The 24,778-nt window shown below is 40.3% G+C and overlaps 1 protein-coding gene across 9 annotated transcripts; it reads right to left on the reverse strand.

Moving 5' to 3' along the window:
* On the reverse strand, window positions 1-21,142 carry B3GALNT1 (beta-1,3-N-acetylgalactosaminyltransferase 1 (Globoside blood group)). Of its 9 annotated transcripts, XM_024244147.3 has the most exons (7): window positions 20,760-21,093; window positions 20,554-20,664; window positions 20,098-20,181; window positions 19,212-19,301; window positions 18,898-18,990; window positions 16,925-17,019; window positions 1-2,523 (listed from the first exon to the last, which is right to left on the reverse strand). In XM_024244147.3, exon 7 carries the CDS (start codon window positions 2,487-2,489, stop codon window positions 1,494-1,496), a length of 996 nt encoding a protein of 331 aa, XP_024099915.2. In that variant the 5' UTR covers window positions 2,490-2,523; window positions 16,925-17,019; window positions 18,898-18,990; window positions 19,212-19,301; window positions 20,098-20,181; window positions 20,554-20,664; window positions 20,760-21,093; the 3' UTR covers window positions 1-1,493.
* Between the last annotated feature and the right edge of the window lie 3,636 nt (window positions 21,143-24,778).

A 24,778-nucleotide genomic window follows, 5' to 3' on the forward strand; every position in this document is an offset into this window, starting at 1 on the left:
TTTCATTTAATTGATTTTATTATAACTGGATTAGGTCTGAGCCCTGGGAAACAGACATCACCTTGTTATAGAGAACCACACATTATAGTTTTAACTGAAGTTGTTTTTCATATAGGACAATCATAAATATGAGTATTACAAGAGCTGACTACATACTTTCAAGTTTATCTTTCCTGACAAAGGATATGACCTTTTTCCATCCTGTAATTCAGAGAAAAAGAACCACTTGCCCTATATAAACTCTAAAAAGGAAACTGCATAAACCCAGGAATAGGGGGCAAGGAGTGCTCCTCTTTGACCTACTATTAGCAGGTCCAACAAATGATACATCACCACGTCTATGAATAAATTTCTTTCTATAAAAGCACAAAATTTAAATCAGATTTCACTTTACACATTAGGGCTTTCATCTTGATGAGAAACTCATAACAGCGGCAGCTCAAACTGATTGTTAAAAGGAAAAAACACAGGGCAGATTAATAATGCAACCTGGATCTTCAATCTTCTCTTTCCAATTCAAATGCTGGTATATGACACTCTTTTTATAATATTCTGCCCATGACGTTCTCTCCCTTCTTTTCTGCCTTCAGAGTCCTTTCCAAAAGGAAATTACTGCCTGGCATTCTACATTATTCCTAATTTCCAGGTGGAAAAATGAGACAGATTAAGTGACTTCTAAAAACACTAGGGACTGTATTTTTTAAAAACAAGACAATACTTCAGATTTTCTTGCTTTAATTCTTCTCTATATTATCACAGTAAAATATTTAACAAAGTCCAAGAGATTACTGATATGCAATAATGACCTATGACTTTACATTAATGGAGTGATATATCAATAATAAACTGATCAGTTAAGTAACTGGAAAATGTTCGAATGTAAAGAATGATTCACTATCCTTTTTATATTGTACTGAAATCGTCAAAACATTTAAAAACACAGGAAGTATGAATATTAAATAATAATAACTGTGAAATACTGCAACATCTTGAAGTACTTTATAAATGACCAAAAACAGGTAAAATTTTGTTCAGTATAACTTCAGTGAAGAATTTTTTTGACACAGAACTACATATATTTTTAAACTGGTAATCCACATAAGATATACACAAAACCTTCAAGTGACTACATTGTTCAATAAATAAAACTCTACATTGTTCTGTTTTTACAGCCTAGTAAGCTTATAATTCAGTAACACCTTTTTAAGAAATTCTAGTCTATAGAATGACATGTCCAAATTGTTTGGTCCTATTAATTTATTTAGCAAAAACCTCCAATTCCTTTATACTTAATTCCTCCAAATATCATCTTTGAAGGGCCTGACTAATGAATCCCAAGTGTAACCCTCCAGTCTCCAGTCTGGGTTTTTCATGAGTTTCAGTTCAATGTAAGCCAGCACACTGACTTCCCCACAAATTTTCCACAGTACCTACTTTATTTAACACTTTCCACAAAGTATCCTGTCCTTCTAGGCTTTTTGTAGAATATGAAGTTAATAATGGCATGTGGTATTCCTTAGCATGACCTGCCAAAAAGTGATGATCTCCTTGGAAGAAAAGCCATGGGCTGCAATCACACGTCTCAGTTGACAGACATCCAAATGGATTCTATATAGAAAGAAAAGATTTGTGTCTTCTGGAATATGAATGTTCACTTTTAATAAATTCAAACAGATCCCGACATAAACATCTTCAAACTTGATGGGTTTTACGTGACCCATCATTTCATAGATCCTTGGCACCAAATCTCTGGACATTATATAGCCCAACCCACTGCAGTATGGAGGGAATACTTTGAAAGGATACTCCTGGTAAGAAATATGGGTTTTTTGGTAAAATCCTCTATAGGAATAATTATCAATTAGAGGATAACCTGTGAAAAACTTCTCTGAGTGGTTTAGGTTTAAAAGATACTTCACTAAATTGCCAGTATTGATGAAAACATCAGTGTCTGTCTTCATTACGTACTTGGCATTGGGGCAAAACTCAGTTACCCACCTGAATGCCATAATGGTTTTCAAGGTCAGGTTATTATATGTGTCTAAAAAATCTTGTCGGATTATGTCACCATAAAGAAGGTGTTCATCCTCTAAGGACAATGCCAACATTTTGTCTTCCTTTTCAGCCTCTTGGCCTAATAAGAAAAATGTAAGAACCTCATATCCCCACCAAGACTTTTTTTCACCCCAAGTAACTCTAATGGCCTGCCTGGCTTTCACATCTGAAGGGTGGGAGGTCACCAGAATGACCAGAAATGGATTTTGATGAGAGCAGTTTGAATGCTCTCGAAGTGTGAAGTGAAAGTCTTGTCTGTAAATCGGCTCATACTCATAGAAGTACATCCAGTTCACGCGTTCTATCACATTGTAGTGGGGAAGGCTGAGGTACCACATCACAAGGAAACTCAGGAGTGACAGCAGCAGGAGGCTCCATTGGAGAGATCTCAGTGACATCCTACTCGGAAGGACAGTCCAGAGAGCCGAGGCCATCCACAGCAGCTCAGAAGCACGTGAGCTGAAGGTTCTGGAAGAGTTATCAAAGATTGGGTTAATATTCCACACCCAAAACATATTTTCAAAAGACATCTGACTATCTACTCAAGGAGAAAGAGTAGGAGAACAAAATCTCCAGAGTAAAACAAAAAAATCCTGACTTGAATCTACTTCATTTAATTATAAGCAAATAGAAACCAATAACCAAAAATCTATTTTAGCTTCTTACATCAACACCAAGGTTAAAACATATCCTTTGATTATTTTGTAGTGGTTATCCTACTCTACCTAAATTAACAGTTTACTGTTAAATATAATTCTATCCTAGGTGCAGATATGATAGGGACAGAAAGAGATGAGTAACGGTGGGTTAAAAAATAAATCTACCATAAAAACTAATAAATAAAATGTATCTCCTCTTTATAACTATAAAAAAACAAGGATTTAATTCAAGGGGATATTACTAGCCACATGCCCAAATAAACAAAGGGTCTTTCTCAGCTGTGTGTTCTGATACGGATTCTAGCAAATCTGGATAAGAAAAACCCTATAGTGATCATTATTCTATTCTTAGTGACTGCTGATGTGGGATAAGGTAGAGATTCTTCACCTGAAAGGCAAGTCCTCCAGACACAAATAGGATCGTCTCTCTTGAGTTTTCAAACACTGACTATGAAACAGCTTTTACTTGCCCCAAACACCACCTCTCCCCTCTTTTTACCTCATTGGTTAAACTCAATGCTCAGTCTGCATAGCAACTGTTTAAATCAAAGGCCCGTCCTTAGTATTAAGTTTTCATATTTCCCATTCCAACCTCTTCAGAAATCACACACCCAATCAGAATCATGGGATGGAAACTCCTAAAACACTTGCTTTTACACAGAAGCTCCAGTTGAGACAAGAGGAGGCACAGAACATTCAGAGTGTAAAGTGACAGCTCTGTTCGTGATCTCAAGGCAGAGGGTGGTTTATAATTCAGGATTCCATAGAGCTTTCCTTGCACCATGAGCACAGACTTCAGTCTAAGGGCATTCATGTATGTGTATTTACTGGACATCTTCTACTTCCAAAGACCAGGCACTAAGGAGACCAAAGGAAGTAGGAGACGGGAGGAAGAAGAAATCCCAAGACAACGTATAAACATGGCACCACAGTGCAGTACACACTGTTTACATCAAATGCTAAGGAACTTTAGCATAAGGGACAGATGAACAACACAAGGAAGGGTGCGCTGAGGAGTCTGCTGGCAGGTGCCATTTTACCCACAATTATATGGGGGAGCGTTCTTGGAAAGCTGGAATTCACTATGGAAGATGGACATTAATGTCCTCCTTATAGGAAGGCTGGTCTACCAAGGGTTCTACCTTGGGTCAACTTTAGGGTCTCTGGACACACAGCTCCTCTGTCTCTTAATACATATGAAAATAACAGGATTTCAAAGCTCCTTGTCCTCTTCATCTGGTCATCTCTTACCTGCCCTGATTACGTCTCACCACAATTATCTTTTCTATATGTAATGCTTTCCATATTTTAACTCACACAATGCAATGTAATGTTTTAGCAAACTCTCTCCAGTTCGGTTCCATGTATATGTCTTGCCTCTCCACTTACATTCTATGACCTTGTTGGGAAAAACAATTTTTCTCTCATGAGTCAAAGTGCAAGACAAAGGGAGGTCTATGGCAGGAGTGCAATGGACATTGAGGCTTGATATACTATCTCCATTTGCAAAAGGATAAAATATAGATCTGTCCACCCACCTCCTATCCTCCCCTATCCCCTTTACTAGCCATACACTGCCAATCCCAGAAAAAAACCTGAAATGGAATAGTTTGAGAGCAAGAATTATGAAAGTAATTAACACTGCCTTTATACATTTTCTCCTCACCTGGCTACTGGGCACTACACAACCCTTGAGGGAACCATTTACAACTCAGTCACTAACGACTTGTATATTTATTACAACAAATATCTCATTCTAACAAATCAGCATATTTTAACAGATTTTGGAAAAACAGAAGGAAAGTGTTGTAAGGGGCGCCATTTATAATTGCATATGGATGATGGAGGCCCTACTACTCTCCAATAATGGGAAGAACTTAAAATGGCAAATCTTATTATAAAAGTTATTTTTTACACATTCTATAAGCCATAGTTTCTAAATGTGAGAATGTGACTATGGTTATGATGTCTATCATTTATGGACCCATGAATAAAATAAAGCAGCAGCAAAAAGAGGAGAAACTATCTAGTCCAAAAGCGAGGAACGGACTCTAAAGAACTGGCCAGAACAGACTAGGTCACCTACAACACAGGTGGCTCCAAAGCCAGCTACCAAAGTCCACTCTCCAGCTCTGTCCTTTACCAACCAGGATGAATGGGTATGTTATGTATCTCTTGAAGTCTCAGTTTCCTGTCTCTATATTGAAGATATTAATATAGTGCAAATTAGTGATAATATATGCAAAACTTCTGGCCTGTGTTAGGTATTCAACAAACAGACGCTGTTATTATCAGCTGTGGTTCTACCCTTGGCATCATTTCCATCCTATTTGTGTTCTCTAAAATGATTCTTACTGTCAAAATAGATTATCCTGAAAAGGAGGGAGAGGCAGAAAATTTTTTCATGTGGTTAAAAAATGTAACTAAAATACTAGGTAAAAATGACATGATGGCTACAAAAAGATGTTTCATAGGAAAATTAAAATATGCTAACACTCTTAGTATATTTTAAGGAACAAAGAGATATGGATAAACCTTCACATTTTGCTAAAAAGTTCATTTAAGAATGTACATTAACCTTTACATTGATCACTGAAAGAACAAATATAGAACACTATCTTCCAAACTGATTGAGAAATAGAGGAAACAAAGTAAGTTATCTGTCTATTCAATATAAGGTAGGAAAATGGGAAATAAAAAGAAAAAATGCATGCAAACACAAAACGCAAAAGATGATGGCAGGAAGAAATCTAAATGTGCTGTTAATTAAGGTAAATATAAATGTAAACTTATCTACTAAAAAAAAAGACTCTCAGGCTGGGCATGGTGGCTCATGCCTGTAATTCCAGAACTTTGGGAGGCCAAGGCAGGCGTATCACCTGAAGTCAGGAGTTCAGCACCAACCTGGCCAACATGGAAAACCCTATCTCTACTAAAAACACAAAAATTAGCCAGGCATGGTGGTGCGCACCTGTAGTCCCACCTACTCAGGAGGCTGAGGCAGAACTGCTTAAACCTGAGAGACAGAGATTGCAGTGAGCTGAGATCCTGCCACTGCACTCCAGCCTGGGCAACAGAGCAGCAGGACTCTGTCTCAAAATAAATAAATAAACAAACATCATTAATAAGGGACAAAGGAGATGTTATTACTAATAGAAGATACCATCCAAAAAGATAATTTATCATAAAGCTCTGTAAGAAGAAATCATCCAAAAAGATAATTTAACAATCATGAAGCTCTATAACCATAAAAACATAGCATCAAAATATATAAAGCAAAACCTGAAGAGTATGGGTATAAATGGGAAAATTTATAATCCTAATGGGAGATTTTTAATACATCTAAGTAAATGATACATCAAGCAGATAAAAAAGGATATGAATGTTTCAAATAATATTATTAATCTTGATCAAATGAAACATTTAGTACCTTTCATCCAATAAAAAGAACAGAAACATTCATTTTTAAGACAACATACACATTTAAAAAGAAAACTAATAATACTAGGTAATATAAGCCTTCTCAACAATTTTAAAAACAATAATATAGACTACATTCTCTAACCACAGCATAATTATAAATCAATTGCAAAAAATATGGAAAACACTTAAAAAATTTAAAAACCATAAAATTTCTTAAAAATTTGTTTAGAAGCCCGAGACGGGTGGATCACGAGGTCAGGAGATCAAGACCATCCTGGCTAACAGGGTGAAACCCCATCTCTACTTTAAAAAAAAAAAAAAATTTGTTTAGAAGCTCAAAATCCTTACATACACAATTTGTTTCATCCATAAATTTAAAGAGAACACCATATCTGCACTGCACATGAGCAATGTAAAACGTTTCAACTCGGTAGCTACTATACCAATCTCTTACTTGAAAATTACTGGGGTGATGGAGGAAAGACAGCATTTTTTATTTCCTGCTTTAAAGAATCATCTACAGTTCAGAGGAAGCAAATAGCTCTAACTGAAGAGAAAAAACTCTTCTTTATAGAAAAATGCCACTTATAGGCTGGGTGTCATGGCTCATACCTGTAATCCTAATGCTTTGGGAAGCTAAGGTGGGAGGATCACTTGAGACCAGGAGTTCAAAACCAGCCTGGGCAACACAGTGAGAACCTGTCTCTACAAAAAAATAATAAAATTAGCCAGGCATGGTGGCATGAGCCTGTGGTCCCAGCTACCCGGGAGGCTGAAGCAGAAGGATGGTTTGGGTGTGGGAGGTCCGGGCTGCAGTGAGCTGTGATTGTGCCACTGCACTGTAGCCTGGGTGACAAAGCGTGACCCTGTTTCAAAAATAAATAAATAATTTAAAAATTTTTAAAAGAAAAATGCCAATTAGAAATGTCTAGCAATCACCCCTGCAGTTTCCTGGCCCATAGTTTCAGTTATCCACAGTCAACTATAGTCTGGAAATATTAAATGAAAAATTCCAGAAATAAACAATTCATAAACTTTAAATCGCGCACTGTTCTGAGTAACATGACAAAATCTCGCACCATCCTTCTCTGTCCCAGGTGGAACATGAATCCTCCCTCTTCCCAGTGTATCCACACTATATATGCTACCCACCTGTTAGTCACATAGGAGCCCTCAGTTATCAGATTCACCATCATGGTATCTCAGTACTTGTGTGCAAGTGACCCTTATTTTACCTAATAATGGCCCCAAGGCAGAAAAGTAGGGATGCTGACACTTCAGATAGGTCAAAGAGAAGCTCAAAGTGCTTCCTTTAAGTGAAAAGGTGACCTTGGCATTCTTTGGGTAGGGTGTGGTACTATCATGGTTTCAGGCATGTTTGGGGGACAGGGTGTTGAACATAGCCCCCATGGATAAGCAGAGACTACTACAGATGGAATGACAGAATAAGAAAACTGTCATTTTGCAATCTTTCATGAAATTACTGATGGTGATTATACATCAGGGTTTTGATAATAAATAAAAGGTTGATGGAGAATTGGCTATCTGTATGATGCCAAAGTAACACCACGAAGATTACTTCTTAGTTGCAAGAACTGAAAAAATATAAACTTTACATTGGAGGATCAGGGTGTCACCACTCTAACCCAATAATTAATCTTAACATCATAAATGATGGAACAAACACATATTATGTATCTCCTAATGAGATACAATGTAATTTTTAACTGGAATCTAATCAAATTTTTCAAGAAATACAGAGGATAGAAAAGCTAAGGAACATCACAAGAAAGCAATCAAACAAATCCATAAATATATGTCCATAAGATAATAAATAAAAGTTGGTATGTCTTCCAATGGAATCCTATATGATAGCTAAATGAATTGGATTTATACACAGTACATCAGTTTAACTCTCAGAAATAAAACGTTAAGTATAAACAAGTTATATAATGATACATGTATAAATTACCATTTATAAAAATTCTAAAACTACACACAAGAAATGATGAATCTTTAGAAGCAACTATGTATAAATAATGATTTTTTTCTAATGGGACTACAGGAACACATACCACACCCATCAGCAGGAAGAATGAAAGGAACATGTGGTTAAAGGGGAAAAAAAACACTGGTCATAAATACTATACTATAATTAACAGCTGCTAATTCAGGGCGATAGAAATATAGGTGTTCTTTAATATTTACAGTTTTCTTTGTATTTTAAGTTTATTAAAACAAACAGGAAAAAAGCATAATAAAAATGCTTTCGATATCAGAACCAATCCACCCTAAATCTTGACTGCAACAATGACTAGTTGTATGACCTTAGGCATGTTAGTTACCTTCTCAAAAGTTTCATTTTTTTTTTTTTTTTGAGACGGAATCTCGCTCTGTTGCCCAGGCTGGAGTACAGTGGCGCAATCTCGGCTCACTGCAAGCTGCGCCTCCCGGTTCACGCCATTCTCCTGCCTCAGCCTCCCTAGTAGCTGGGACTACAGGCGCCCATCACCACGCCTGGCTAATTTTTTCTATTTTTAGTAGAGACAGAGTTTCACCGTTTAGCCAGGATGGTCTCGATCTCCTAACCTTGTGATCCACCCCCCCTTGGCCTCCCAAAGTGCTTGGATTACAGGTGTGAGCCACCGCGCCAGGCCAAAAGTTTCATTTTTCAGCTATAACTCAGGCATCACAAAACTAATTCAATTATTGTGAGGTTTAATGGAAAGAACTTGGATTAACCAGTCAGCACAGGGCCTGGTCCAGGACCAAGAGCACTTAATGGTTTCTGAATATTCCCAACATGAAGAAACGATAAATTTTTGAGGTTACAGAGATCCTGAATTTCTGATTTGACCATTACACATTGTATGCATGTATCAAAATATCACATGTACCTTATAAATATGTACAATTATCAATCAATAAAAAATAAATATATTTTTAAAATGATACTCAGGCATGTAGATAAATAAGGGCTCAATTGAAGTGGCCCCTGTGTTCACAGCATGTGTGTGTCACAGAAATCAAACTGGCCAGAGACCTCAGATTGCTCATAGTGAGAGCACAGGGCAGCTGGCCTGCCTCCTTAGGACAGCTGAGCAGTGGGCTACAAGGACCCTGACACTGTTCTAAATCCTATGTCCCAGGGGAGGGATAGAGAGAAGAATCACCAATATTGATGAATAGAAAACAATATGAAAAGGCCCAACAGGGAAGTACACTATTATTTTAGTACTGACTTCTTAAATGCCACACATCACTGTCAAGAAAGAAATTATAACTTAAAAATAATTTCCATTTTCTAAAAGATAAACTTGTGGCCAGGCACTGTGGTTCACACCTATAATCCTAGCACTTCAGGAGGCTAAGGCGGGAGGATCACTGGAGGCCAGGAGTTCAAGACCAACCTGGGGGAACAGTGAGACCCCATACATACAAAAAAAATTTTAAGATAAACTTGTGCTTATATTAACTACACATGAATTTGCCAACTATAAGCAATTTCCATTAAGCAAACAGTATCTTATCTATCCCACCAACTTAGTGCAATGCTGGGTGAACAGCAGGCCACCAGTAATTACTTGTTGATTTAGGGGTTGATCTGCAGCAGCTGAAAAAACATCTCAAATACTAGAAAAGCTCAGAAAACCTCCAAAGATAAAAAAGGTTATCAGTTTCCAGTGTTGTAAGTGATAGAGACAAACTCAAACAAGACTCCTGATCTCACGTTCTTGGCTGCTAGATCCCAGGGAGTGTGCTGCCTGCTCACTATGCTTCCTATGCTGAGGAGCTCTTCTGACCAGAGCTGCTTTGAGTTTTAATTTCTTGCAACCATTGAACCTCGATATAAACAGTATAGCAGCACCACAGCCTTATCATTTTCACAAGGAAGACTCAAAATTCCTACCCTTAAAACCTGAAATTCAAATTTTTAACAAGAATAGTAACTAATTGTTCATGCAGATATACACCTTTTTATTTTACACCAAAAACATACTGGACGTCACTAGAAAATAAATGGGGGTATCAGTGTTTAAATGCAAAGATTCCAGGAAAACAGACAAACAGATACTACAGTGACACAATTATTTAAGCCAAAATAACCTGAAACTCTTTCCTGGGGTGCAAAAATGTTGGTTATTTCCTGCAAAAAGAAATCAAATGTAATTATTTAAAAAATAATTATTCTAATTGCAAATGTAATATACGTTCACTACAGAAAATTTAGGGCATGCCAAAAAAGCACAGAGACAATAAATGCTTAAAAATAACAATAATAACATTAAAAAAAAATTTAGAGATGTGTTTTGCTATGTTTCCCAGGCTGGAGAGCAGTGGCTATTCACAGGCACAATTATTTTGCACTGCAGACTCAAACTCCTGGCCTCAAGTGATCCACCCCAGTAGTAGGACCACAGGCATGTGCCACAATGCCGGGCAACAATGTTCACATTTTTTATGAAGATCTGTCAAGTCTCTGGCTCCATGGGTTTATATAAGCCCCTCTTTCATCTGCTACTACTACTCCCTCCCAATCCTATTTCAACCACAATGGTTTCCATTCTTTTTTATTCTTTCAATCTTTTAATTAAAAAATATATAAATATATAGAGATGGGGTCTTGCTATGTTACCCAAGCTGATCTTGAACTCCTGGACTCAAGCAATCCTCCCACCGCAGCCTCCCAAAGTGCTGGCATTATAGATGTGGGCCACCAAACCCGGCCTGGATCCCATTCTTATCCCTGAATATGTCAACTATTTTCCTCCCTTGCAGAGCCTGCACTTACTCTGCCCCTCCAACCAAAAAGCTGGTTGTTGGAAAGGCTGGCTCCTTCTCATGCCTCAGATCTCAGCACAGTATCACTTAGGAGAGTCCTTCCCTGACCCCTTATCTCAAGTAGTTCCCCCAGCACTTATTTTCTATCACATCCCTCTTTATTCCCTTCCATAAAGTATATGAATGTGCTTTGGTTAAGGAATAGGCCAAGGCGAATATCTGGGCCAAAATGACTTAGCAAGTTTAGGGCACAGGCGCATACTTCACTTGTTAGATAACCTGTCTTTGTAAGTTTATACTTGGCTTTGAGTTGCTATTGTTTGTAAAAGGTATACCTGCCCTGCTGATGCTGCCCACGGGGTTTGGGTTAGCTTGACATGGCTTGGGGGTGCACTAATGCCCAGAGAGAGTAATGCTACTGACCCCTGTAAGGGAGAGTGGATTGCCTTGAAGGCGGGAAGTGGGGACTTATGCCCAGAGGGAAAAAATTAAGCTGCTAACCCTGAGGCTGGTATTATAGGCCAAGGAGTGCAGCTGCAAGGGTGGGGGCAGCAGAAGCAGGCTCATAAGAGGAGCCACAAAGCTGAAGCAAACAGCCAAGATAAAGAAACTGTGAGACAGAGTTAGTGTAAGTAAGCTGCTGATTAAAAAGCTGCTGAATAAAACTACGTTTCACCTGCCTAAAGCTCCCCGAGCGTTCTTTCAGCTATTCGCCCATCCACCCACTCCCCTCGGACCTCAGCTGGGACTCAAACCTAACACCTTGTTGGACCTCAGCTGGGACTTAAACCTAACACCTTCTCAGCATTTAACCCTATCTAGACTTTTAAAAATCTATTTCTATTTGTTTATTGTCTATTCCCTTCAAAAGAATATAAGATTGGAGAGGGGGAAAACCTGACCCAACTTATTCACTGCTATATGTCCAGTGTCTAACACATAGTAGGCTCTCTGTAATATTTGCATACTTTGCAAATGGTTTGGTAATGTACTTTTATCCACTTAGTAAATATTCCCAAGAATAAACTGAATCCAAAAGTAAACTGAATTTGTTGATTATGCTTTTCTTCAGCTCTCTTCTAATAACAAAACCTTATTGTAATAGGCTATGCTGATTCTGATCGTGTGCATTTTAAAAGGTCCAAAAAAACAAGAAACAAATTTCGGTTAAATTTTAGGTCCAAGCACGCTGGAGTCAGGATCATCCATATGCTAACTATTATAGATAATTACCAAACTACTGTTAGTTTTGCAACATTCTAACTTTTCTTCTACATAAAATACTGCAAAGGGAGTGGAAATCTTAATTGCCTAAAAAAAGGTCCTGTGCATATTAAGTTTAATTCAAATCATCATTACACCAATCATGTATATTCCTCACAAAGGGAAAATAACTCACATATCAATTCACATCTTTGAGGGAAATTTCCCCAGTACCCTTTCAAACTAAACACATTAACTCATAAAGCAATATAAAACTCTACCATTCAATTAGACTCATCAATTAAACATCTAATTATTTTCACAACTCACTGCTGCTTTGTGTTTGAGGCCCTCCCTTGATTATATTAGAAATAAACACAACCAGTGCCATCTGACCACTACTTTTTCTTCCCCTCTTCTTTAACCCAGTGGTTCTCACTTTGCGGCACATTATAACCTCCCGGAGAACTTGAAAAATACTGGAAGCCAAGCTGGATCCCAGGCCAACTAAATCAGAGTTTCAGAGGGTGGCAGGACTCAGGTGGCAGTAATTTTAGTATACGTGCTGTCGAAGTGAGCACCAGGTGGCAGTATTTTTAAATCTCCCAGGTGATTTGAATGTGATGCCTAGACCCTCACTACTCAAAGTGCATGGCCACCACCTAGGAGTGTATTAGGAATGCAAAGCCCCAGGCCCCACCCTAGACCTAGTGAATCAGAAACATTTTTAACAGGTGGCTTGTGGACATACTGCAGTTTGAGAAGCAATGAAATCCACTTGAGCAAATTACTCAACTTTTTTAAGCTTCAGTTACCTTATCTGTAAAATGGGAGCAATAATACCTTCCTTGTGGGTTTATTGTGAGAGCTACATGAAATAATACGTGCTAAACATCTAGAATGGGGCTGGCACACAGTAAGGGCTAAGTAGATGGTATTGCTGTTATTATTAGAGTCCACACTATAGGCTTCCTCTACATATATTATTTGTCTACATTTCCTTTACAAACCTTGCTCCTAACTCTTACATGTGTCTTACATGGCATGACGTGCTCTATAATACAATTAAACATACAAATAAATCTTAGTGGATCCACCTTCTCCTTCCAAATCAGTAAGTCTTCTCCTACAGTCCAAGGATTCTGTTTTCCTAGAATCTCCCAGCGCCTGATGTTCTGCTATCCTGCAAATACGAGCCCCAAAGAATACTGGTAGAGGCCCACAAAGCCAAAGGTGCATTTCTTGGTTCCACCTCTGCACATGTGCTCCCCTCTCCTGGGATCCTTCTTTCTGCCCCATAGTCTTCCTACAACTGAACATCATTTTTTCTGGGCACCACTCGCACTGTCAAAAGTCTCACCATAGGCACTTGTAGCAACTGGAGGAGAGGTGCAAAATACAAGAACCTTTTCCAGCTGTAGTGCATGTGATATTCAAGTGGCATCAGGCTACTTTGAGGATTGTGCATATTTGATATGGTTTACATTTTTCTCCTTACTTTGGAGCATACAGCTGGATATATAATAGGAAGTGAAATTTTATTTACTGAATGAATGAACAGCAATTGGTATATTTGCTTAATTTGATAACACTTAAAAATGAAATGTTTTACTCTGTCAGGGCAAACAAAGGCTCACATTAAAAAGAACCTGCTTTCTACTCTATCCAACTTCTTCATACTCCCCTCTCTCCAAAATGTTTGCAATAGTCCTTGCTTGGTCCTGGCACTGTAGTAAGTATGTTTTATATTTCCATTTGTTTGATGATTACCACAATCTTATGAAGTAGGCACCATTATTATAACAATTATCTTTCAGTTAACCAGCTTGAGATTTGGACACCTGTTCACTAGTCAGAGTGTCAGAGCCTGCAAAGCAGCACTGAAAACTCAGGTATCTTCACCACGCCAAGTGGAGTCTGTAGCCACTGCACTACAAAAGCTTCCCTTCTGCCTTGTTTTATCCTACTGGCCTGGTATCTTCATACTTTCACAGTGCAGCACCTCTGTTCTTCCTCAGAGGTGAAGAGTTGTCAGAGCTAAACCAGAAACTTTTGGCCGGGCATGGTGGCTCATGCCTGTAATCCCAGCACTTTGGGAGGCCAAGGCTGGCAGACTGCTTGAGGCCAGGAGTTCAAGAGCAGCCTGGCAACATGGTGAAACCCCATCTCTAATAAAAATACAAAAATTAGCCAGACATACTGATGCATGCCTGTAATGCCAGCTATTCGAGTGGCTAAACCAGGAACTTTAAAGAAAGGGAAGTTTAGTCCAATTTCCATGCAAATCATGCTCAGCTCTTCCAAACCCTCACCCAGCTTTCAACAAGTCCTCCCCAACAAGTTCACTTTTTGGCAATGGAGAAATTCCCGAAGGGACTAATGTTAACGAATCTGTATTCCAAATAACCCTGAATAAGTTGCTGAGACTGTAAACATTAGTGAACACTTATGACACAAATGCAATAACCATCAGGAGCTAGAAGAGATTCACTGAGAATGCTCTGTTTGACTAACCTAAGCCCCATTTGCAATAGGGTTCTTCAACAGAAGATCAAGGTAACTCCTAGATAACACCTAAGAATCAAGCTTCTCTGTAAAGAGAGCTGGACACTTAAAGTCCTTCTGAACAAAATGGGAAAATGTGAGTAATGATAGTGGCTAGATGGCTTAAAAATTGGCTGATCCATCATAGCCAGTGTATTTTTCATGCAGTCATTTGTTCAAGAAACATTTCTTGGGCTTGTGCTGGACTCTGGGAATAGCGTTACACAAAAGTGCCAGAGATCTGCCCTCCTGCTGATGTTCTAAGGTTGACTGGAGCATCTTTGTCAAACTGGGGAAAAAAATCACAGGCCTATCTTTAGCCTTTTCTCATTTCATATTTCTAATTAAAGAAAAGGAATGTGGGCTTATTCAATTTTGTAGGCAAGAAAAAAACAGGAAAAAAAATGACAAATTCATTAAAAGATGTAATTACAATCCAAAAGGTTTTCACAGGTGAGAAAAAGCTAAAGACAGCAAGATGAAATTTGATGGGAACGCATTTATTGTCCTATGTCAGAGTTCAAAAAACCAGCTGCACAAGAGCAGGATGGGGGGCCATTTTAACAGCGGCCTAAACAGAACTTACAGTTTAGCTGAGTATGAGTCCAATATGATAAAAGGTGGTGAAGTAAAGGAATAACTGGGCAGTCAGGAAACAAGGATTCTACTTCTGGCAGGGATGCCAAGTCACTGAATTTGGGGAGTTATTTCTCAACAGAATTTTAGGACATTGGGCTAGGATACCTCTCAGGCACCATCTGGCCCTACCAGCACAGAGATGATGTTCATTCTTGCACACCACTGTGTCCCCAGCACCTAGCATAGTGTCTGGCACATAGGAAACACTCCCAAGTACTTGTGAATGAATGGCAGTGCTAACAGAAACTCTACAAAAGTGAATAACAGATTGTGTCCCCCTTCTCAAACACACACACACACACACACACACACACAGACACACCCCTAATACACTCCTAGATTCAAGAAACGGAAAAAGCATCTGGGCAAAGGGGGTCATAATTCCATAGCCCCATATGAGTTCCATTTTGAAAGGGTCACTGACAAGTTAGAAGAGGGTAACTCATTTGGTGAAGGGTTTATCATCTCCCATAAGGATTGCATGACATGTGGCTGAAGGAACTGGGGATGTTCTGTTCTGGAGACAAGAAAAGCTTAGAAGTGCCATGGTAGATACTTTCCAATTATTTTGAATAATATGTAAGTATCACTCCAGAAGGCAAATGAGAAACCAAAGATAGTGTTATTCTAAGAAACGTCAAAGGTCCCTTCTAACTACAAGGTTCCACAACTTTGTTATTGATGTCTAAAATGTAGTTCATAGAAAAGGTTTCATTTTGGCATATTTTAAATTGTTCAATTTTTAAGGATGAATTTGAAGTATTTACTGGGTTTAAGAAAAAAGCCCACCTCGAGCACCACTCTCTGTAGTTGTCACATAGTTTTAGGCAGACAGTGAGTATAAATACCTATACTCCATTACCATTTCCCAGTTCTGCCCTTGAAACCCTGCTGGTTGCAGCACCACCACCCTCAGGTATCTTCTAAGATGTGTGGGAGAATGTCTTTCATTAAAGCTTTATTAAAAGGGAAGCCTGCTGCTTCAGTGTGCTGAGGTATAAGACATCTGAGTTTTTAAAGACACATGTAACTAAGACATATTATATATACTGTTATACAAACTACTTTCTTGTAGGTAAAACAATCCCTGTATATGGGAATCTCTGATAGATTTCTGGGTTGTGGCATGCAGAATCTGTTACGGATTTCTGGGTTTGGGCTGAGAAAAATGAGGAGCAAACAAAAGCAACAGGACTTTAGAAGGAAAATTTAGCTGCAATTTTGTTTTTGCTTCTGCCCTATCTGCATATTCCAATAAGAACATAAAAAATCACTCTTAATAATTTGCAATACACGTTAGGATTTTTAGCAGGGCTGTTTTTTTTTTAAAGGCATAGTGAACTTCTGGGCACTATACAAGTTTATAGTGCTTCTAACTACAAATTACAAAGCACATTTCATGACACTGTAAAATCTGTGTTAACATCAATCCCATTTTCCAGGAACAGTGCAGCCCAGGTAGAGGAAGACATGGAATCCAAACTCAAGCCCTTCAACTCCAAATGCCAAGCTCCTTCTGCCAGGGCACAGTGCCCAGGAGAGACCAATCTCACATCTAATCTCACAGCCTCCTGAGATTCCTGGGCAGGGAGCAAAGAATGCAGCAGAAGCAGACACACCTTTACACTCGGGGTGAGTAGTCCGAGAGCACCACGTGATAGAGCAGCCAGTGGGAAGAGCCAACAGGTCAACCGGGTCCAGGGAGCTAAGAAAACTGGAACAGAGCAAAGATCACAAAGTCAGGCAGAAGAGCAGCAAGACTGCCCTGAAAGCTGGGCTTTCTGTGTCTGTTTTGTTACAAAGAGCTTTATCCACTGGAGGAAGGGTATCGGGGAGCTGCTCTAATTAACATTTCTTCCCATTACTACCCTAAATTGAGAATATTACAGCTCTTTACCATTCTTGTTAGTTAAGCCATCAATTACCTTTGCCTTAGTCATCTGAGGGTATTTCATTCATTCATTCAGTGTTCTGAACCTGTGTTAGAGGTTGGGGCAGCAGTGGGGAAGCAGACAGACAAGCCCTGTCCTCAAGTTGCCGACACTCAATGCAGAGCATGGTGGAAGACTCACAACTACACATTTCACACCAAACAAACATCATGAGTGAGGCCCACCTAGAGAATATGGGGGAGGCTTTCCAGCTCAAATGTTTCTAAATTAGTGACCAAAATCCACAGCAGGGAACTGAGTTTGCACTCTCAGAATGTGTTAGTGCCCAATAGAGGCATAAATTTAGAGCCTATATCAGTATGGAGAAGGGAACTATTTAATACTAAGAGATAAAACTTGATGGTAATTTTTTATCTTAGAAAGTGCATAACTCCATTTTAAACGACAAAGTCTGTAACCAAAATAGTAGCCAAATACAATTCCAGATATGAGATATGGTTTGAGCCCTCATGACATGCTGCAGGAACAGGTGGCTGCAGGCTTGTGAAATGTTTTAACAGGAGGACTTCTTTATTCTAACTTTTATGAGACTATTCAAAATGCACAGCTTGAGAGTTTAGCAGAAATCCATGTTCTATCCCAGAAGTGGGAAAACTTTTCTTCCCCATAAAAGGCAGATAGTAAATATTTCCTTTGTGGGCCCTAGGGTCTCTCAGCTACTCCATTCTGCTTTTGCACAGAAAGTGGTAACTCCATTCTTGAAAACAAACTCTGGAAACAAAATAGCTAAATACAGTTCCAGATAAGAGACACAGAAACAGAAGCAACAGACAATGGGATCCTAGTTACCTACCTGTGTTCAGAGTCAGAAATACATGGGGTGGGAAACTGATAACCTACTCTAGCTTTCTTTTAGTTCCTTAATGTCTCAGAGATTCAAGGAGTGCAGGTTATCTCCCCAGCCAAATCTCCCAACCTTCTGGCACTTGGGGCCCTACCCTACAGATGTTCTGTGGCTTCATCTTCCTTCCCCATGCTGATGTGCCCCCTACAAAATTGCCATATTTCTAGCTCATCCTCTCATCTTCCCCTAGCCTCTAATTCACAATATGCCAAAAGGCCTATAACAAAAGCAAATCAATACTTATAATATACAACTTTTTTATTAGTATAAAAGCATTGTCCATAGTCCCAAGAGAGATGTTTGCCAAACAGTCTGCTGTTAAATGAACCGTAACTTTTGAATGCATCTGTTGTACAGGGTCATTAAGAGTATCCTATCTGATTCCACGTGCTTGACCCCATCCATGTGGCTATCTACCACACAGTGGGAGTTTACCCCACAGCGAGCAACAGTGATCCATCCCGTTAAAAGCTTCTTTGGTCTGGACATGATATAGTTGTGAAAGGGACAAAGGCATTTCCTAAAAGAGAGTTCTACCTGCATCATCCAATGGTGGATGAACAAAGCTGGAGGCTGGGCACAAGAAGAAGAGACATCATCCATCCAAAGGGGAAAGAGAAAAAGTACTCAATGCAGCATTTTCTTAGGCATAAAGGGAATTGAGTCAGAACTTGAATATGACCCACCAAATTAACTTGTTATAGTTATTGGGTTTTCCTGAAGAACCATAGTATTTTAATAATTCAATTTTTTAGAAAATATATATATTATTAGAGCCAGGTGAGGTGGCACACACCTGAAGTCCTGGCTACTCTGCAGGCTGACGTAGGAGGATCATTTGAGCCCAGGGGTTCTGGTCCAGCCTGGGAAACATAAAGTGGCCTTGTCTCTATTTTTCAAGCAAGAAAAAAGAAAAAAATATATTATCCAAAATGGCTTAGCAGAGCTTCACTCTTGAATTTCTTCAAATCCTCTGATGAAAGAATCATCCCAGAATATACAACAAACTTCGTGGCTGCATCAACGATACTTAAAACCTTGTAAAGGGCATTATTACGGGCATTTTTAACCAATTAGGATAATTTATAAGTTAAAAGTAGATGAACTTACCTGTGGAATTCCAGATGAAATTAAAGCTTAAGTTTTTTGTAGTTTTCTGTATTCCATGCTTTAATTAAAACTCAGATCTGTTGTGAACTACTGAACAGAAGAACAGAAAAAAATATATGAGTCATAACATTAGGAATTATGACATCTAAAATCAATGTTGTATACTTAGCAAGTTGTTTTTGCAGCTATTTATTATGTATCAACATCTTTTTCATTTTTGGAAAAGCTTTGATCCTCTCTTCTCGCTTTCCAATCACCTCATGCTCTAATCTGAAATTATATTTGGACACTGTTTTTTTGCTTTTTGTTTGTTTTGGAGATGGAGTCTCACTCTGTTGCCCAGGCTGGAGTCCAATGGCACAATCTCGGCTCACTGCAACCTCTGCCTCCCGGGTTCGAGCAATTCTCCTGCCTCAGCCTCCCGAGGAACTGGGATTACAGGTGTGTGCCACCACACTCAGCTAATTTTGTATATTTAGTACAGACGGGGTTTCACCATGTTGGCCAAGCTGATCCCGAACTCCCGACCTCAGGTGATCCGCCCGCCTCCGCCTCCCAAAGTGCTGGAATTACAGGCGTGAGCCACCGCGCCCGGCCTGGACGCTGTTTTGACAACAGTGTTTATTTTCAAGTCTGGAGTTATCCAATGGCCATTCATTTGAATGAACATTTTAGTCTATGAGGGGAAAAAAAGTCATAGTCTCTTATCTCTTAGTAATAAACGGTTGTGTTCTCCAGACTGATACACGTTCGGTAATTTGTGCTTTTATCAGGCATCGACACATACTAACAGCACAAATTCAGCGCCCTTCTTTTGCTTAAGCCTCCTGGGAGAAGCTAAAAAACTTGTTCCCAGTTGAACACTGCAAACCCAAATTTTCCTTACCTCTGAAAACAAAAAAACACGATTTGGCAATTTCTTCCTTGATAGCTTTTCCCACAATGCAGCTACCTCCTAAACGCAGGCAATCTGTGCAAAACGCAGAGGAAACAAAATCATGAAAGCCCTGCAAATCTCCCTCCTAAATCCAACAGTAAGAAGGCGAATGGATACTGAATTCAACGACTACCCGTGCTTGAGGACGGCATCATTCCTTACTGCTTGGAAAAGTGAGACTCCGTTGCACCTCTAGGAATCATTTTAAAACGCCTTGTACGTTCCTTAACACCGCGGAATCCTGTAGCCCTAGCCCCGTGGGATTTACTTCTCTCTCCGCCGGTTCTCCTCATTCCCTACTCAGTTTCACATTCCTTCCCAATCCCTCCGACATCCCTGCGCCGGGGCCCTTCCCCAGCGCTCCGGAAAGCGTTCGCCGCAGGCCTGTTAGGGGCCCACCAATACCGTAACACCGTTTCCGTCCTCTTCCTCGGCACCGCTGCAAACGCCCCGCGTCGCTACCCGGATTTGACGGTGGCTGGAGCGACACGGGCGACGCAAGGCACGGATTGCACCCTGGGGCAAGGCAAGGTAGACAACCAGCGGATGCGGCCGCGGCCTGGGCCCTCCGCTCGCCCACTGCCCCACTGGGCCCCTTCTCCCGCGCTCACCGGAGGCGGGGAGTTGCTCGTCACCGAGACCCGAAACCCGAGCCGGAGCCCCACGGTGCGACGACTCAACCCTGGCCACGCTCCGCTCCAGAGGAGTGGGCGGTGCCTCCCGGCCTAGCTGCCGGGGTCTAGGCGTTTCCGAGGACGGCGCGTTCCGGGAAAGGCGGGTCCAGTGGCCTCGCCCTCCACCCAGCCGCAGGTCTCAACCGCCTCGGAGACCCTGCAGGGCCGCCCTTCTCACTCACCTCCTGTGCTCGGCGCGCACCCAGCTGGGAAGCGGGAAGGTGGCCTGCGCTCTCGCCCTGCGCACACACGCAGCCTCCCCGCATCCGCACGCACGGCCGGGCGCGCGCAGACCACTCGCCGGGGCCGCGGCCGGAAGCCCCTGGCTGCACGCGCGGGCCCAGGCGGCCCCCAGCCCTGTGGGCTCGCATGGCGCGCCCTCTGGGTCCTCGCAGTCACCTTGCATTCCGAGCACGGCCCTGTTATGTATGCCTTTAGTTGATGCTGGCCAAAATTAGACAACTTAGTGGCAGACGTCGAGCTAGAATTTTTGTTTGAGATCCCTTTTCCCTGGTCGTCTTTCCAAGCTGCGTTAGTGCATGGCCTCGAGGCGGCCCTGGAGGATTTTCTTGTTAAACTTCATACAGAACTAATTAGGAAAGAGGAAACCTTAGGAGGAGTTCTTTGCTGTCTCAGAAGAAATGCCCGTTCTTCTTCCGGAATCGATGGGGAATGGAGTGGGGGTAAGAGAGACACGTCAGGTTTCAATGGCCTGTGTATGGATGGCAGTCCCAGGGAGTTGCTTTTGTACACCTGAGCATAGCTGACCTAAACACCCAGATCCATCTCCTCAAACTCCTTTTACGAAGATGTGCATTATTGATTGTACTGGTCCTTTCCTCAAAATCAAGTGGGTCTGGATCATGTATTTAACCACTACCAAGCTCAGCCATGAGCACCACCCCTGATTGTAGCCCACACATTTGCATCAAGACTGTAAAGTGGCCCACCATTTCTTTTTGTTTACTGACTCTTGGCCTGACTGCTTCTTCCTTATAGCCTTTTTCTGCAAAATTACTTATGATAGTTTGAAGTTTCTCTGAAAATAATGGGGTGAATATAGAGATCAAAATGGGTGTACAACAAAAGTAAGTTTAGATAGTAGCAGTGTAAGTCAAGGACTTAGTTGACATTGCATAAATAATCAGATCTAAATTATGGTTGAGATTGTTTTCCTGGTTCCAGCCTTGGCAGGTAGCTGTGTCCTTTGCAGAGGGTAAAGTGATTGCTGCCCTGCTGCATGCCTTTCTCACAGCCATTCTTCACCCCACCTGGGCTGACAGTTCACCTCACTAAGTCAAGGAGGTCCATTAATAACAAAACCAGACAGGTTTCACTACAGATAGATTAATATGCTGAAAAAATAGACCTCTTATTTGGAAGAATGCTTTAGGGCATTAATATTCTATTTTACAAATTCTGTTTCTTAAAATTTTAGAAAAGTTGTATTTCAATACTCATTTTTAAAATGTTTTGAATGTCCTTTAAGTAACCAGCAGGTATATGTGCTCATAGCTGCCAAAACTTCCCTGGAATGCAAAGCAGAGCCATGGACAACAGATTGGGGTAAGAAATTCTCCTAAATGAAGTGAGACAAAAAGGTCCAAATCCTTTATGAGATTATTTCCTTTGAAGCAGTCTCCTTTTTCTTTGTGTAGCATTTATCAGCTTGTGATTGAGTCATCTATTGCTGCAGATCAAACTCTCCCAAAATATAGTTGCTTGCAAAAATGTCAATTTAATATTTCTCATAATTCTGAAGGTTGGTTATGTGGTTCCTCTCTGGTTTTGATTGGGCTCACTCATATAGATACATTCAGCTGTAGCAGGGGTTGGCCAAGTTTTCTGTAAAACAGGATCAGATAGTAAATATTTTAGACTTTGTCTCTGTCACATATTCTTCTTTTTTATTTAATTTTTATAAATTATTAAAAACCCAAAGCTATGCATACTCAAGGGCCATACAGAAGCAGGCTATGGCCTACAGGCTGTAGTTTGCTGATCCCTGAACTGGAGAATCAGCTAAGCTGAAAGTCTGAGGTGGCCTCACTCACGCGTCTGCTGTCGGCTCCAATATGGCCTCTTATCCTGCAGTAGGCTATGTTTTTGGTCTGTGGGCAATACCCAGAAGAGAGCAGGCAGAAGCTGTAAAATTTCTTAAGGCCTAGACTTGGGAGTCACACAAGATCATATATGCCAAATTCTACAGATCAAAGCAAATTGTGAGGCCTCTCCAAATCCAAGGGACAGGCAAATAGACTCTGCCTCTTGATGGAAGAAGCTGCAGATAACGCGGCCAGAACTAGTTAAACTAAGTGGCAGGAACCTTATTCTTGAAAGTAAATCATCAAACTTCAAATTTATGATATCTGATGGCAGCTATTGTTCTTACTCACTTCTCTCCCCAAACTACCCAAACCTGTTCATAATTCTGTGAGCACTCACTTGTCTCAGAACTTGTTTACACGTGTCTCTGCCATGAGATTATCAGCAACCTGATGGAAGAGACAGGCCCTACTGCACTGCCTTGCTGTAATATATCTTCAATAGATATATATGGAATTTAGTTGAATAGCCTTACTGAGGTTTAAAGTCAGGTTATTTGCTTACTTCACAAAAGGAAAATAAATTTAAGAATCCTGCACTATCTACAAATTCCAGAAGAAAAGCATGCATCAAAGAGTTATATTTCACACTCAAATACCATCTGATCAATCAGATGGAAAACTTCGTAGCAATTTTCCAAACATGTAATCAAGAGTTAGGAAGCCATATGCCTAATGATAAGTTTGAACTAGCAATCACCTTTAAGGATATATTACATTTTAACCTTAAATTTGTCTGCAGATAAAAATTGAAATGTAACAACAGTTCTTTCGTAGTATGTGCTATATATGTTTCGAGGCAGATGTGGTTCTGGACAGGGTTTCTAATCTACAGGAAATGCTTCTACTAATTGTTCAGTTGAATTTTTCAATATGTGCCTTCTCCAAAATCTTTGTGACTGTCTTCTTCCACTTGATGGAAAGCTTTGACAATTTATTATGCTTAGAAGCAGCTGGGGTGTATTTCTAATTGATGATTTGTTATCTTATATTTCTTACTTGACTATCCACATCTTTCATTCTCTTTAGCGTTTTCCTCCAGCACTTCCTGTCTTACTGAATTTGATATATGACACTGCCTTTGGGCAAATGCAGACGATATCTTCGGCCTTTCTTCTGCCTCCATCCTTCAGATTACAAATATGTGCAAGAGTCATGCTAGTAACACGTATGTGACACTTAAACGTTAATACAGTATATTCACATACACTCTATCAGTTGATTATTAATACTCCAATACTGTGGAGATGGATACTGTCATTACTATCATTTGGCAGGTAGGGAAACTGGCGAACAAATGTCTCAGAGATACTTCAAACTTAACATGTCTAGGCCAATCTCAGTACCTTCCCATAAAATCTGCGTATTCTCCTGGATTCCTGATTTGTATAAAGCAGCTCCATTTATCACTCATCCAAGTTCAAATCTCACTTCATCCTTCTCTCTATTCCACATGTCCAGTCAGTCACCAAGTTCCTGTGGATTCTCTCTCTCTCTCCCTCTCCTCTCTCAGATTCCTGCAGCCAAGAAAGCCTCATTCTTTATTTAGGTTTGTATCAGAGCTTTCTGTCTGCTCCCTTGACTTCCAAGTTGCCCATCAGGTCCTTCAGATTACCACTAGGCTGTCTTCCTCAAACCCAGATCTTGTCAGGCATTCCTATTTTAAATTGGTCAGTGGCTTCCCACAGGGCATAATCCAAAGGGCTACAGAACCTTTTGTAATCTGCCTCAGCCTACCAGCTCCTGCCATGCATGTATTTTCATGCACTGTCATTATGCCCACTTGTTACCTCAGAGTACAGTTTTATTCTCTGAGTCCCTCCATCCCAGAACCACACCCATCTGACTCAT

Source organism: Pongo abelii, chromosome 2, assembly GCF_028885655.2.
Source record: "Pongo abelii isolate AG06213 chromosome 2, NHGRI_mPonAbe1-v2.0_pri, whole genome shotgun sequence".
NCBI classification, from domain to species: domain Eukaryota; kingdom Metazoa; phylum Chordata; class Mammalia; order Primates; family Hominidae; genus Pongo; species Pongo abelii.